General features: G+C 46.0%; 1 protein-coding gene across 2 annotated transcripts; it reads right to left on the bottom strand.

Annotated features, from left to right (window-relative positions):
• Positions 1–2008: 2008 nt before the first annotated feature.
• On the bottom strand, positions 2009–9856 carry LOC121452972 (mitochondria localized glutamic acid rich protein). 2 transcript variants are annotated; one of them, XM_041659462.1, is made up of 5 exons: positions 9762–9856; positions 4714–4817; positions 4328–4421; positions 2560–2918; positions 2009–2517 (listed from the first exon to the last, which is right to left on the bottom strand). In XM_041659462.1, exons 1-5 carry the CDS (start codon positions 9841–9843, stop codon positions 2287–2289), a joined length of 870 nt encoding a protein of 289 aa, XP_041515396.1. In that variant the 5' UTR covers positions 9844–9856; the 3' UTR covers positions 2009–2286. The 2 variants fall into 2 exon arrangements, with proteins under 2 accessions (XP_041515396.1, XP_041515395.1); XM_041659461.1 differs by having other exon boundaries at positions 2009–2918.
• Positions 9857–14430: the final 4574 nt, after the last annotated feature.

Raw genomic sequence — 14430 nt, 5'->3', positions numbered from 1 at the left:
GGCCAGCCTGGTGTACAGAGTGAGTTCCAGGACAGCCGAGATTACACAGAGAAACCCTGTCTCAAAAACAATAATGACAAAAAGAAATTAATTATAAAATAAAACACTGACTTCTGTGTACTGCTTCTGTGTGTGTGTATGTGTGAGTGAACGAAGGACTGTTCTCTGTATGTGTGTAGACCAAGGAGTGTGTCCCTGAGTGTGACAGCACTAAGGAGGGTATGCCTGAGTGTGAGTGCACTCAGGAGGGTATCCTTCAGTGTGAGTTCTCTCAAGAGTGTATCCCTGAGTGTGAGGGCCCTAAGGAGTGTATCCCTGAGTGTGAGGGCCCTGAGGAGTGTATCCCTGAGTGTGAGGGCCCTAAGGAGTGTGTCCCTGAGTGTGATTGCACTAAGAGGCACTTCTGTTTCATCTCAGAGGACTGGTGAGTGTTAAATTTATGTATCTCACAAAGGATTGACACTGAGACAAACTAGAAGCAAATACAAGGTGACATTCTGTCCACAGAGTTGTGATTAAACCCTGCAGTTTCTGTGTCTCTACCTCTCAAATCCCATGGTCATTAACTGCTCAGTCTATTGATTTCATCCATCTAGTCCTTCCTAATCTAGACACGCCCACTGCCAATCATCCGGAGCACTGTCCCTGGAAGAATGTTCTCTGGAGAAGGCGAGAGGGAAGCAGGATATAGTCTCTCCCAGGGACCAGCATCCGTTCTGAACCACTAGAGCCCTGGAGCACTGTACTTCAGCTGGCCCCACCTTCCGTGGTGCTCTGAGGTCAGTCATGGTTATAAGCTGCCTGGAGTGAGGGCCAGGCAGGGTGGGGGCTGGGGAGGGACGTGAACAGTCATAGCAGCTGGGAGCAAATGCTCCGTTAAGGGGATCAAACCAGAATGTCATCAGCGGCCACATGCCCCAAATCTTGCATAACTCCGTGTTATCTAGGCCATCTCCCCCTACCCCACCCGTCTTCTCTCTTGAAACAAGGTTCTTTTATTGTATTTAGCTAAAGATGACCTTGAACTCATGAACTTCCATGCTCAGTCTCTGAGTGCCGGGGGTAAAATACGCAGGCATCACTATGCCTGGCTTCACCCCCTCCCTTTCTTTTCTGAGACCGCTCCAGTTATTCTCCCTCCTTCTGACTCCGCTTCACTCATATGGACCACCTCAAAATTCTGGATTGTCCCAGCATGCTTTGCTGCAGATCAGGTGTGTTTCCTGTTCCCCCACCTGGCATGACGTCCTTCCCAGAACCATCAGTCTTTATTAAAAGACACCTTTGTAAAAAGTCTTGCTCTGGTTGGGTGTGGGGGCACACATCTATAAGTTTAGCACTTAGGACACTGAGGCAGGGGGATTAGAAGTTAAAGGCTAGCCTTGGAGCTATATAGTGAGTTTGAGGCAAGGACTGTCTCATAAAATAAAGACTTGTTTTTACTGCCGTATCTAAAGTGACAATTTCACTCCCAACTGACACTTTCAGACTCTACCTAATCCCTGTATATAATTTTATTTGTCTTATTATCTAGTCCCGCTCTAAGCTATAAACAGCGGCTGGTGGGCCGAAGGCACTCTGAATGTTTGCTGCCTGCATTCGTGCACGAATGAGTCCTGGCAGGGTGTGTAAATCCTCAGTAAACACTGCACTGAACCAGAAAAGCCGGGCACCCCCTCTCATCCTCTGCCCCCTTACATAACAGCCAGGGAAAGGGCAGAGCTCTCCAGAGCCCTGCTCTTCCTGCAGTAATGTTATAAAGCTTGGTTTCTCCATGTGAGGGTGTTTGTGTGGCTGTTAATAGGAAATACAGTGCACATCGTGAATATAGAAACCGTAGGCCTGGTGTGATTGCAGCTCAGGACTGAGCAAGGCTGCCAGCCTGGGTCATGGTCATCCTTTTCCCAATCACAAGTCCCCGCGCCCCCAACAAGAAGAAAGAATAGAAACAGTTAAGATTTTCTTATTTTATTTAAATGAGTTCACATCAAACTCAATAATCCGGTCTTACATATAATAAAGAGAAAGGTAGAGCAAAAATCAAAGGGAATACAGGCTGCATGGATACCTTAATTTCTAAAACGTAAAATGTAAATCCAAAGTTAATACTATTTAAGCTCTTGACACAGCCTGATCTCAGAGGGTAGAAAACTATTAAGACATATGAAATACCAAATCCCAATCAAACATCTATTAGTAAAAGCCAAATTCTTTAAGGAATATTAAATTCTAGAAAGAAGGTCTAAGGTTGCTAAAAATACAAAAGCAACTCTGGAGTTTTGCAGATCAGCCTTGAGGCGAGGCTCCTTCTGCGGTGACCTTGGTGGATTCTTCTTGTGAATCCTGCTGGGCAGAGGGCTCTGAGCCTAAGGGAGGGTTTTCTTCTAGTTCAGCACCCTCCTGGCAGCTCCGGTTCCCAGCAGTACCCTCACCCTCCTCTCTGGTACAAGCCCCGTCCGCCTGGTCCGCAGCTGCGCTCTCCACCTCCGCTGTGGGTTCAGGAGCCGCGCTCTCCACCTCTGCAGAGGATTCAGAGGATTCAAGAGCCGCGCTCTCCACCTCTGCAGAGGATTCAGAGGATTCAGGAGCCGCGCTCTCCACCTCTGCAGAGGATTCAGAGGATTCAGGAGCCGCGCTCTCCACCTCTGCTGTGGGTTCAGGAGCCGCGCTCTCCACCTCCCCAGTGGGCTCAGGGACTTCCTCGGTGGTCTCCCCCGGAGAAGCCTCGGTGATCTTCAGATCAGTCTCCTCTCTCAGTGTGGATGTCTCCTCTAGCGCAGCCTCTGAAGGGACCAGGGACGTCGGAGACCCTTCTGGAGGCCCTGCTGCAGCCTTGGGCACTTCCTCAGCAAGCACCAATTCAGTTTCCTTTACAGAAATTTCTCCGGCCCCAGCTTCTGCCACATTCTCCTTTTCACCTTTACGATTCGGTTCATTAAGCAAAGTATTGATTTGAAGAACATGGGAATAAAGTGGAATAATGTAATCAATTTATCTTATTTTAATTTGGGGAAGGGAATTTTTTTGAGACATTTACTACAGCCTAGGTTAACATGAATCTGCTATGTAGCCTGGGTGACCTCGAACTCCCAATCCTCCTGCGCCAATTTTGCAAGTATTGTGATTACTTTTATTCTCCTGCGCCATCTTGCTGGCTATAATATTCTGTTTCCTAGTACCCTAACAAAAAATTATAATTGAATGTCTGGCCCTGTAGTGCACACTTGTTAGTTCCAGGACTCCAGAAGTGGAGGCAGGTGAGTTCAACCAGCCTGGCCTACATAGTAGATTCTGTCTCGAAAGAGCCAAACAACCAAAACAAGAACCCAAACAACCACAACAAAAAACCTCAAACCAAACCAAAACAACCTTCCGGCCAAAACAAAGAAAGCTCCCAAAGCAAAACCTGACTCCTGAGTTGCTAATATCCTTATTCCTAAACAGTTACCCCAGTAATTGATAATAATTTTGAGTTGAGACAGAAAAAAAAATTCATTTAAAGTAATTAGGTTGGGGCTGAGAGACAGTTCGATGTTAGGAGCGGGGCTGCCCTTATAGAGAACCTGGGGTTTGTTGTCCAGCATCTGTTATTCTGCTCTGGGCTCTGGGGATCCCTCTTCTGACCTCTGGGGCTGGGGCGCAGGTGGGACAGGATGGGACACTGATGATAACCAGGTATGCCACCTGTACTTACTTATCTACATGCAGGCAAGACACACACAAAATAAAATAAATATTTAAAAAGTTAAAGTAAGTAGTTTAAGGCAAGAAGTGGATGTGGGGGTGCAACTGTGAAGTTTCTGTCCCCCCAGGGGCCATTTTCCAGGCTCAGGGTCTCAGGATGCTCAACTGATTTAACTCACGGGAAGCAAACTTTGAGAAAGACACAGTGGTGGTGCTTGCCAACACTGAAAAAAAAAAAAAATCAGCTTACAATTGAAAACAATGGTGGGGGAAATGAGAGGTCAAACTGCTGAGACAGATGCTAAAATTATGCTTGCATGAATGGGTGTCTACGGAGTAGAAATAATATTACCACACAGAGGAATGAAAACTGCCTCTCAGCAAAACACACACAGAAAACTCGCTCATTTATCAAATGTCCTCATCCAAAGCTCGAGGTTACCACGATCTTCTTCCTGATCCAACCCCTACACATAGTCGTTCTAGATAAAGAACGGAAAGAAAGAACCTAGGGTGGGGGTATATGACTGTCATCCCAGCTCAAGAAGTGGAGGCAGGGGTACCACACAGTGTAGGGTCATCCTGCCTGGGGTTCATGAGACCTCTTGTTTAGTAAATAAACAAAATAAGAAATTCCCTTTACCTGGAAGTGGCCATGACTCTGCTTTTTTTTGTTCTTTCACGTCCCTTATGCGGTCTGTATGTCTGGCTTGCTTTGATGTGACAGCCTTGTAAGTCTGAAAGAAAACGTGTGCTTAGCTCTCTTTCTCCTGCTTTAAGATTCATCATATACATTTCTCTGTGCTACCGCCATTAGAAGTTTCAGGAACAATTTCAGTGCAGCACAGAAACCAACGCCTACCCACCACCCTCTCTTTGGGGAGACAGGACCTGTCTCCATAAGGGACCTTTGCTGGTCTGGAACTCAGAAAGCAGACCAGACTGACCTTGCATGCAGAGTACTGGGATTAAAGGTGTGAACCAGCAAACAGGGCACGGGAATTCTTTAGTAGGTCCTTAAGCACTTACATAATATCCACCAGCACTAACGGTCACACCTACAACCAGGTAATAAATCATATTGGACCCAGACGTTCCAGGGAGTTTTCTGGATGACATTCGGCGAAGAGATGCTAGGAAAACAAATTTAAACATGGTTACCTTCACCACGTGTAAGAACAGGCATTTTAAATAATTACATCTTTTAGGCATTTTCTCCGCAGGGAACTTGGAACCTATTAACATGGGGGATTTTCACTCCAGCAAACACAGCATTAGAGGCAGGGGTAGTAATTCCACCCAATGGCCTCTAGCCTGATTTGAAGAGTGCTTGAGAAGTCTGCCATCTTGCTGCTAGGCACCGGGAAGGGCTGATGTGGATGAGGGGAAATGACAGAAGAACTAAACAAGCTGACCAGCCAAATGAGATGCAGAAGAAAGACACGCCTCCGTATGTAGCCAAAGCAGACACCATCAGAATTACTTCTTTTTTTTTTCAGTTGTCCACTTGAGAAAGAAGGAACTGATTGCTTCAACAGTTAATTAAACACACGTATACCTTAAGATAAAATTTGTATTTAAGGGGCCAGGCAGTGGTGATGCTCACCTTTAATCCCAGCACTCAGGAGGCAGAGGCAGGTGGATATCTGTGAGTTTGAGGCCAGCCTGGCCTTCAAGAGCTAGTTCCAGAACAGCTTAGGACTGTTACACAGAGAAACTTTGTCTCAAAAAAAAAACCAAAAGAAAAAAAAATGCATTTAAGGATGGGTGGGACACATGCTTAGACCCTAAGCTTTTTGAAGTAAGATCTCACTAGTTAGCCAAGGCCAAACTCTTGGCCATTCTCTTGTCTCAGCCTCCTGAACACTGGGATTACAGCCTCATGGCTGGTTTGCAGTGACACTTTTGTGGGCTTAAAAACATATCTGTGGGGCTGGAGAGATGGCTCAGAGGTTAAGAGCAGTGCCTGCTCTTCCAAAGGTCCTGAGTTCAATTCCCAGCAACCACATGGTGGCTCACGACCATCTGGAATGAGGTCCGGTGCCCTCTTCTGGCCAGCAGGCATACACACAGACAGAATATTGTATACATAATAAATAAATAAATATTATAAAAAAAACCATATCTGTGATCTGGATGTACATTTCCCTGTCCCAGTCGCTTAGGAGGCTGTAGCAGGAGGGCGTCTGGAACATGCTTTCATTTAGCCCGTATGTGGAGGTCAGAGGACAACTTGTGGGAGTTAATTTTCTCCTCTACTGGGTGGGTCCTGGAGATAAGACTCTGGTCATCGGGGTTGACGATGAGCACCTGTACCTGCTGAGCCAACCCCCTGACCCAAATGTCACAGCTAAAACAAGCAAACTTCCCCCCCAAGCCCCACCCCACCTATCTTAGAGTGTGTGTCAAATATGTAGGAGGCCTGAGTTCCTTCCTCAGCACCAAAAATAAATGAAACCAAAACAAAACAAAAACCTCACAACCTTTTTGACATTTGTGTGTAATTATGTTTCTTATTTGATCTAAGTTTTTTTGTTTTGTTTTGTGTTTTAAATACTAGGAGTGAAATCCATTGGTTTCTGTTTGCTGGGTAAGCTATGCCCCATGTACTCCAGAGAGTTCTTATTAAATAGGTAAAAATAAAGAAAATTGTTAGTGATGGGATGTGGTGGCCCATGCCTTTAATCCCAGCACTTGGGAGGCAGAGGCAGTCTAATCTCTGAGCTCAAGCCCAGCCTGGTCTACAGAGGGAGTTCCCAGGACAGCCAGGGTTACACAGAGAAACCCTGTCTAGACAAAAACAAAACAAAAAGAAAACTTCAGCAATACAAGTAGACTTAAAAATTATTTCAGCTGGGGCTGGAGAGATGGCTCAGTGGTTAAGAGCATTGCCTCCTTTTCCAAAGGTCCTGAGTTCAATTCCCGGCAACCACATGGTGGCTCACAACCATCTGTAATGAGGTCTGGCCTGCAGACACACACACACAGACAGAATATTGCACACATAATAAATAAATATAAAAAATTATTTCCGCTGAATTATTTAAAATAGCAATAAGAGAACCATCTAATATGAATGAATTAAACATATTTTAGGTTGGGGGTTTAGCTCAGGGCTTGAGTGCTTGTCTAATAAGCATAAGGCCCTGGGTTTAGTCTTCAGCTCTGGACAAAAAAGATAAAATAACATAAAAAGCTTTGAAGTTTATTTTAAAAACCTGTATTTTAGTAGTCTCATACAAAGTGAAAACTAGGATTTACTTATATAAGAAAAATTTGATGTTTTTAAGATTATTTATTATTTTATGTGTATGAGCGCTTTGCCTGAATGTATATATGCACCATGCGCATGCCTGGTGCCCTTCAAGGTCAGGGTGGGCTTCAGGTTCCCTGGTACTGGAATCACAGACTGTTCGAGTAATCTTGTGGGTACTGAGAATTGAACCCAGATCCTTTGCAAGAGCAAGAAGTTCTCTGAACTGTTGAGCCAACTCTTCAGACTATGAGAAAATTCTACCACACGTTATATGAAAATCTACACAAAAATCTTGTGACACAGATCTCAGGTGTAAGAAGAAAAAGACCTGCAGTTATCACATGTGCTGGTGCACACCATAATGCAAGTACTTGGGAGGTTGAGACAGGGGGATTAAGTGCTTCAGACAAGTTTGGGTAGCTAGTCCTGTTTCTATAAAGCAAGAACAACAAAAATCTCTAAAACTAAGTAGACTAACCGTAAACAATGATATTTACTAATAGGAAGATTATATGTGATTTATGTATTATATCTTGCCTTTTTGGCATTTTCCCAATGAACTGTTCCAAGCCTAAACTACTCATTGAAAAGTTACAGTTATTTTGAAAAGTCAAAAAAGTTACATTTTGGGCTGGAGAGATGGCTCAGAGGTTAAAAGCACTGACTGCTCTTCCTGAGGTCCTGAGTTCAATTCCCAGCAACCACATGGTGGCTCACAACCATCTGTAATGAGATCTGGTGCTCTCTCTGGCGAGTAGGCATATATGCAGACAGAACACTGTATACATAATAAATAAAAACCTTTAAAAAAAAGTTACATTTTGCTGCAAAAAGAACAAAATTTAATGATAGTTAAAATGTGTCTTTCAAAAAAGAAACCACTGAAACAAATTTATTACCAAAGTAGAAAGTACCAATAAGACATCAATCAATGCCCACAAAGGAAGACAAATTCCCGATTCCAATCAATGCTGGACTGTGGTAACACCAGCACTGGAAGGCAGAGGCGGGAGGCAGAGGTGGGAGGATCTCTGAGTTTGAGGCCCCTGGTGAGTTCCAGGACAACCAGGACTACACAGAAAAACCCTGTCTTAAAAAAATGAAAAAACAAACAAAAAAAAAAAGCAGTAATTATGACTGTGGCTGTAGCTTAGTACTCAATGGAAGCATGCTTGCCTAGAAAAATGATGGCCCTTAGATTCAACCTACGCTGAATGGACGCCATAAAAAGTGAAAGTAATTAGGGGAAATAAGGTCAGTGCCCTTGTGCCTGGAACTTTTAACTGCAGTTTAGAAGGTTAACATTGCCTTTATTTTGATGGGTCCTGAGGAGGGGGTAGAGGCATATAACAGTGTGGTGCAGACTAGAGGGTAAAGGTGTCTGCAGTCAAGTTTGAAGACTTAGTTCTGCCCTGGGACCCACTGACTCCTGCAAGCTGTCTTCTGAACACATGCAGGCTCTAGCATGTGTGTGTGTGTGTGTGTGTGTGTGTGTGTGTGTGTGTGTGTGTGTTCATCTTTCTCCTTCTCCGGACATCAGAATAGCCTCAGCATCTTCAGCTTAAACTAAACGGCTTCTCCCTACCTCATGGATGATGAAAATTGCTATTTTAAGAGTTAAACAGTGCCGGGCGATGGTGGCACACGCCTTTAATCCCAGCACTCGGGAGGCAGAGGCAGGCAGATCTCTGTAAGTTCGAGACCAGCCTGGTCTACAGAGCTAGTTCCAGGACAGGCTCCAAAGCCACAGAGAAACCCTGTCTCGAAAAACAAACAAACCAACAAACAAAAAAAGAGTTAAACAGTGAGGAGAAGACATCTTAACACGTGTGGGGAGACGTCTTTGAAGTAACATTTAAAAGAACAGGAGGATGGATAGATCTTCTTCTCACCCCCCACCACCCACATAGGCCTAATCAAAGCGGGGGAAACAAGTGGACAAACGAAACTCAAAAACCCCTGAGGCTCATGGAATTTTCTGCACGCGTTTTCCTGTCTCCCTCGCTTAAATCCTTGCTCTGGATGCTGCCATAGATGCCTCAGGGAGTCGGGTGAAGCACCCAAGAGCTGGGATTCAGTGAGTGATGGACGAGGGGCGCGGGGCGGGGGGTTGGACCAGGAAAGGCGGCTAGGAGAGGAACTGCAAACCCGTCTAGATCCGGCACCTTTTAAGCACCTACTCTGTTCTAAGCGGTGTTATGTTACTTGGTGCTTTCCTCTTTAGAAAATTCCCAAGAGCTCTTTCCTCGCGCATTCCCTAATCCAAAGGTGATGGAGCTGTAAGCTTCTCAGCAACGTCAGAAGAATGACCAGAGGCCGAGGCCACCCCCTTTGAAGGGACGCTCAGGGCCGGGAGATTCCGGGATCAAGACCACCAGTGTTCCCTGAACCGGGACCTTGACTGGAGCCCACCTGCTGGCGTGTGGACAACCCACGTCCACCTATCCATCCGTTTCTTTATCTCTTGGGGAGCCTAGAGGTTCATTGAATAATCGACATGGGACTCTAAGAGTGAGCCAGATGCTCTTCGAAGTGATTTTCCACTCCACATTTATTGATTACAGCCACTGTGATCCTCACTTAAAAAATAAGAGACATTACTCGCCGGAGATAAGCGCTGGAACCCAGGAAATCTAATTTGGATTCAGAGGCATACCTAGAAAAACTCCCTATTTCCAAAGTTTCCAAGAACTTCGGAGTGCTTGCCTGAGACCCTCCCTCACTGTTCCTTCACCTCTGGTCCAGGCTTCTGTGACTAGGTGCTGGCGGGTTCGGGGCGCTGGTTCCAGCCTGGACCCACGGAGATGTGCGGGGCACTCACCGTCTCTCCCCAGTGGCACAGGTCCGGAGGGCGCCCTCCGGGGCAGCGCCAGAGTCTTAGACACAGCCCTTCGGAGATACATCGCCCGACGCGCAGAAATGCAGCCGGGGAGCAAGCAACCCAGGCTTCGAGGGCGGAGCCTCAGGAGCGCCCCGCCCGGCGGTGGAGTTCCAGATCCCGTGCCTCCCTAGCCCGGGGCACGTGGAAGGGGGTTTGAGTTAGTGGTCTGCACCTTGGTCCGCTTATCCTGCTCTAATAGTGCTGCTTTCCTGCGCCCCTTCCCGGGCAGCCGCTTAAGGGCTGCATCCCAGAAGAGAGATTGGTAACTGAGAAGTAGCTGTTACGTGCCTGACCCGCTCTGTTCCATGGAGAAACTCTCCTCCAGGTCACGCTGGACACCAGATTCAGGATTCATTGTGTAGGCAAGGTTTTTCCTCCAGGTGGAGGCCACTTTATCCCACCCACTGCGTTAGCTTTCCTAGGAAAAGGTAGTGGGGAAACTTCACAGGCGACAGGTTTATGAATAAAGGCTGCTGCGTAAGGTTTCCCCCTGGCGATGGCTGAATTCTAAGCGAGCCACTGTTTCCAAGACCTTAAATACAGGATAAAGCGCTTACCTAGCATGGGATCAATACCCAGCAGCGCATAAAACCAGGTGTGCTGGCGCAAGCAGATAATCCCAACACTTTGGGGGCGGGGGTGGAGGCAGGAGGATCAGGAGTTCAAGATCTTTGGCAACATAGCAAGATATATATAACAAGGCTATATGAGACCCTGTCTCAAAAAAAAAAAAATCACTAAGAGCATTGGGGTGGGAGGGAGAGGGAGGAACGAAACTACTAACAGGACAAGTAGGTAAAGGCACTCTGGAGTAGCAAGCGCTTTTCAACACCAAGCCATCCCTCCAGCCAGAGTTGTGAATCTTGGTTTTTTGAGACAGGGTTTCTCTGTGTAGCTCTGACTGTCCTGGAATTCCTGTACACCAGGCCGGCCTCAAAGCTCAGAGATCCTCTTGCCTCTGCCTGGAATGAAAGGTGTGAGCCACCGCCGCTGGGTCAGAGCTGTAAATCTTGCAGGACTGAGTATCGCAGCTGAGGAGAGTTCTGAGACACACTGGATGTGAAACGTTCTGAGTCAGATGGAAGAGGCAGCGCTTGGCCTCAAGCTCACGATTCCTCTGCACCCGTTCAGTCTGGCATACAATTTTGGTTGTATCTGCCAAGAATGGCCGTCCCAATTGGGAGAGACAGTACTGGGACATCGTACACCTCCTCTAGATGCTTTTCCTCAAGGCTCGGGTCTCGGGGCAAAGGAATTTTCTACTTACTCTTCCATTCTTGTGGGCTTTGGTGGGTTCTTTTTATATTTTAGTGAGCTATTTTCAGAAATACACAAAATAAAACAAAAATCCAAAAAACCCATGCCTTTGGGTTGTCAGATTTGCCTGCTTTCCAGCTGCTTCCGCAGAACCCCAGACATTTCCACATTAACTCTTGCTGTGGCTGACCAGGCTCAGACATTCCCCTGCAGCTCAGATTCTTCACTGCCCTTGAGAGAATCCTTGACATTTTTAAAACGTCTAGGGTCAAAGAGATATATTGGCTTAGCTCAGATGACCTCCACTGAAACTCTGGTTGTTGACAAAGATGCCACTTTTGAAAACATCGGAAGAGTCCAGTGCTAACAATAATTATGATTTCATGGCTTATGTGCTGGGTAACTTTAAAGTATTTCGGTTCCCTGTGTGATGGCGCACACCTTTAATTCCAACACTTGAGAGGGAGAGTATTGCATATACTGGCTTTGTGGGAGCCTAGTCTGTTTGGATGCTCACCTTCCTAGGCCTGGATGGAGTGGAGAGGACCTTGGGCTTCCCCACAGGGCAGGGAACCCTGAATGCTCTTTGGACTGGAAAGGGAGGGGTAGGGGAAGTGGGGGGATGGGGGAGGGAAATGGGAGAAAGGGAGGAGGTGGAAATTTTTAATAATAATAATTATAAAAAAAACCACATTTAATAAAAAGAAAGAAAAAAAGAAAGAGAGGGAGGGAGGAAGAGTATTATCCCGCGAGTTCAAGGCCAGCCTGGTCTACATGCTACACACCGAGACCTTGTCTCAAAAAGGAAAAAAAAAAGCATTTGAAGAAATGACAGCCAGGCAGATGTGAGTCTTCAGCTGGCAAGCCTGATGCCCTGAGCTGGCTCCCTGGACTGGCATGGTGGAAGGGAAAGAACTGACTCTCGAAGAACTGTCTTCTGATCTCTGCGCACCCACCTATGGCATGTGCACCCGAACAGATACCCACACCTAAAGAAATACACCTAAAAAAGAAAGAATCCTAGCCTGGCGGTGGTGGCGCATGCCTTTAATCCCAGCACTTGGGAGGCAGAGGCAGGTGGATCTCTGTGAGTTCGAGACCAGCCTGGTCTACAAGAGCTAGTTCCTGGACAGGCTCCAAAAAAAAAAAAAAAAAAAAAAAAACCACAGAAAACCCTGTCTCAAAAAAAAAAAAAAAAGAATCCTTTCCCAAACTCTACAGAATCCTAGAAACAAGTGGATAAGACCTTGTTGCTCCGACAGAGGACTAGGGGTTTGTTCCTGGGTGGTTTACAACCTCTTAAATTCTGAACACACATATACACAAACATTAAAAAAGTTAGGAAAACCGAAAAAATTTTTGGGAGGAGGAAAAGAATTTTTTGTTTTGTTTTGTTTTTCAAGACAGGTTTTCTCTGTTTAGCCCTCGCTGTCCTGAAACTTACTTTGTAGACCAGGCTAGACCCAAACTCACAGAGATTTGCCACCTCCCCCCCCCCAAGTGCTGGGATTAAAGGCATGTACCACCACCACTATTTATTGAGACCAGATGTCTGAAACCACAGTGTGGGCCAAGCCATGCCCTGTATTTTGTAGTTTGGGTTGTCTTCCAGTAACCTTCGGCTTGTAGATGTCCATGATTATCACAGGTGGATTTGTGAGTGTAAGGCCAGCCTGGTCTACAGAGGAGCTCCAGGCCAGCCTGGTCTACAGAGGAGCTCCAGGCCAGCCTGGTCTACAGAGGAGCTCCAGGCTAGCCTGGTCTATAGAGGAGCTCCTGGCCAGCCAGAATTAGAGCTGCACATTAAGATTCTGCCTCAAAAACAAACAAGCCAAATTAAAAAATCCTTTGTTCTAAATTCCTTTGGGAATTTAGAACCAAATTATTCTTGTGCAGCCCATCTCTTCATTTGAGTGCAAAGCCTGGCACTATTTGCTTCTCCTTACCATGTGGGTGGGGGTGGCGGTAGCGCTGAGGAATGATGCAGACACATAGTTAGCAAAGCTAAAGCTAAGAGTGTTTTTTTTCTTCCTGAGGATGGCTCTCACTGGCTTCAAGTTTACAATTCTCTTGCATCCGTCTGCTGAGAGCTGGCCTTACAGAGTGCTCCCATTATGGTAGATTCTTCCCTTCACCCACAGCCCAGGTTATCAGAAGGGCTCTCCCTAGAGTTAAAATGGATACACTCAAGAGAAAGGCTTAAACTAACTGCAGTCTCAAAGCCTGACATGCGCAGATTCTATTTACTAAGTTTCTAAAATTGCAGATGTTTTGGTGTTTTCTGGACTTTGTGGAGATATGAGTTGTTACAGCGCTATTACTTTGGACTTAACTGACTTTTTGGCCTCTTGTGCTGGCACCAGTTTCCTGCAGGTGTGCTAACCCCAAACACCGTGCATTCAGTAACTCGAGGCTCATGGGTGTCTCACTCGGCTTACATTCAACAGGGGCATTCACTTTTTTCTTGCTCTTCTTAGCTCTTATCCTCCTTCTACCTTGAAACCCAGAAATGGTGGGGATGGAGCTAAGGGGGTGCTTGTGTGGCAGGTGCAGAGCCCTAGATTCTCCACTCATACACTATAGCAGACACCCCAGCAACAGCAGGTTGGTGTCATATAGCCACGTGTAAAGAAAGACCCTTGTGATGAGATACTCCAGGGCAATTTCCTCAGGGTTGCCCTATCCGCAGCCCTAATTCCACCTGCGACTTCTTCACTCCCTTTGCCATTGGGTCTAACAGTTAGACGTGTCCTCGCGAGAACGTGGCTTTGTTGGACTTCCTTCCTGATAGTGTCCTTTTCTGTTCTTGCATTTGCATGAAATTGATCTACAGTCTCCTAAGTTTTCCCACACTAACAGGAATCCAAACCGACACAAGCTAAGTCACTACTATATCTGACTTTTCATGGCATTAGCATATTATCAGATACTACAGTTTTGAATTTTTGTCCAGAAGTGACATCAAAAGACACTAGGCCATGCTTTTTTCCAGGCCCCAAACACATGCCATATCATTTATAGCGGACTTCAAAGCAGAAATCATTTTAGACCATATATATATCTCTTTCCTTTTTAACATTTTCATGATACTCGTGATTAAACCTAGGGCTTCAAGAATGCCAGGTAAGGGTTTCACTAGTGGGCTGTCTCCAGTCTTTTGAGGCAGGACCTTGGTAAGTAGTCCTGGCTGGTTTCAAGACCACCATGTAGCGCCCCCACCTTTACTCTGTTTTAGTTTATTGCTACTATGCGTGTTTGGTCAGAGGATAATCTTGTCAACTCTCTTCTACCTTTCAAGGATTCTAGAGATTCTATTCAGGTGGTCTGGACAGCAAGTTCTTCCCCCACTGAG

Source organism: Microtus oregoni, unplaced genomic scaffold, assembly GCF_018167655.1.
Source record: "Microtus oregoni isolate MIOR12 unplaced genomic scaffold, Mior012 000010F_ref0000083, whole genome shotgun sequence".
In the NCBI taxonomy this organism is placed as follows: Eukaryota; Metazoa; Chordata; class Mammalia; order Rodentia; family Cricetidae; genus Microtus; species Microtus oregoni.
Note: the sequence above shows the minus strand (reverse complement) of the source record. Positions and strands in the feature narration are given on the sequence as shown.

Excerpts from the sequence above, each read along its gene's own strand:
- LOC121452972 (XM_041659461.1), bottom strand. The coding sequence starts at position 9,843 with ATGTATCTCCGAAGGGCTGTGTCTAAGACTCTGGCGCTGCCCCGGAGG. Across the intron at positions 4,818-9,761 it reads TGTGCCACTGGGGAGAGACG|CATCTCTTCGCCGAATGTCA; the intron begins GTGAGTGCCCCG and ends TTGTTTTCCTAG. Across the intron at positions 4,422-4,713 it reads TTAGTGCTGGTGGATATTAT|ACTTACAAGGCTGTCACATC; the intron begins GTAAGTGCTTAA and ends GTTTTCTTTCAG.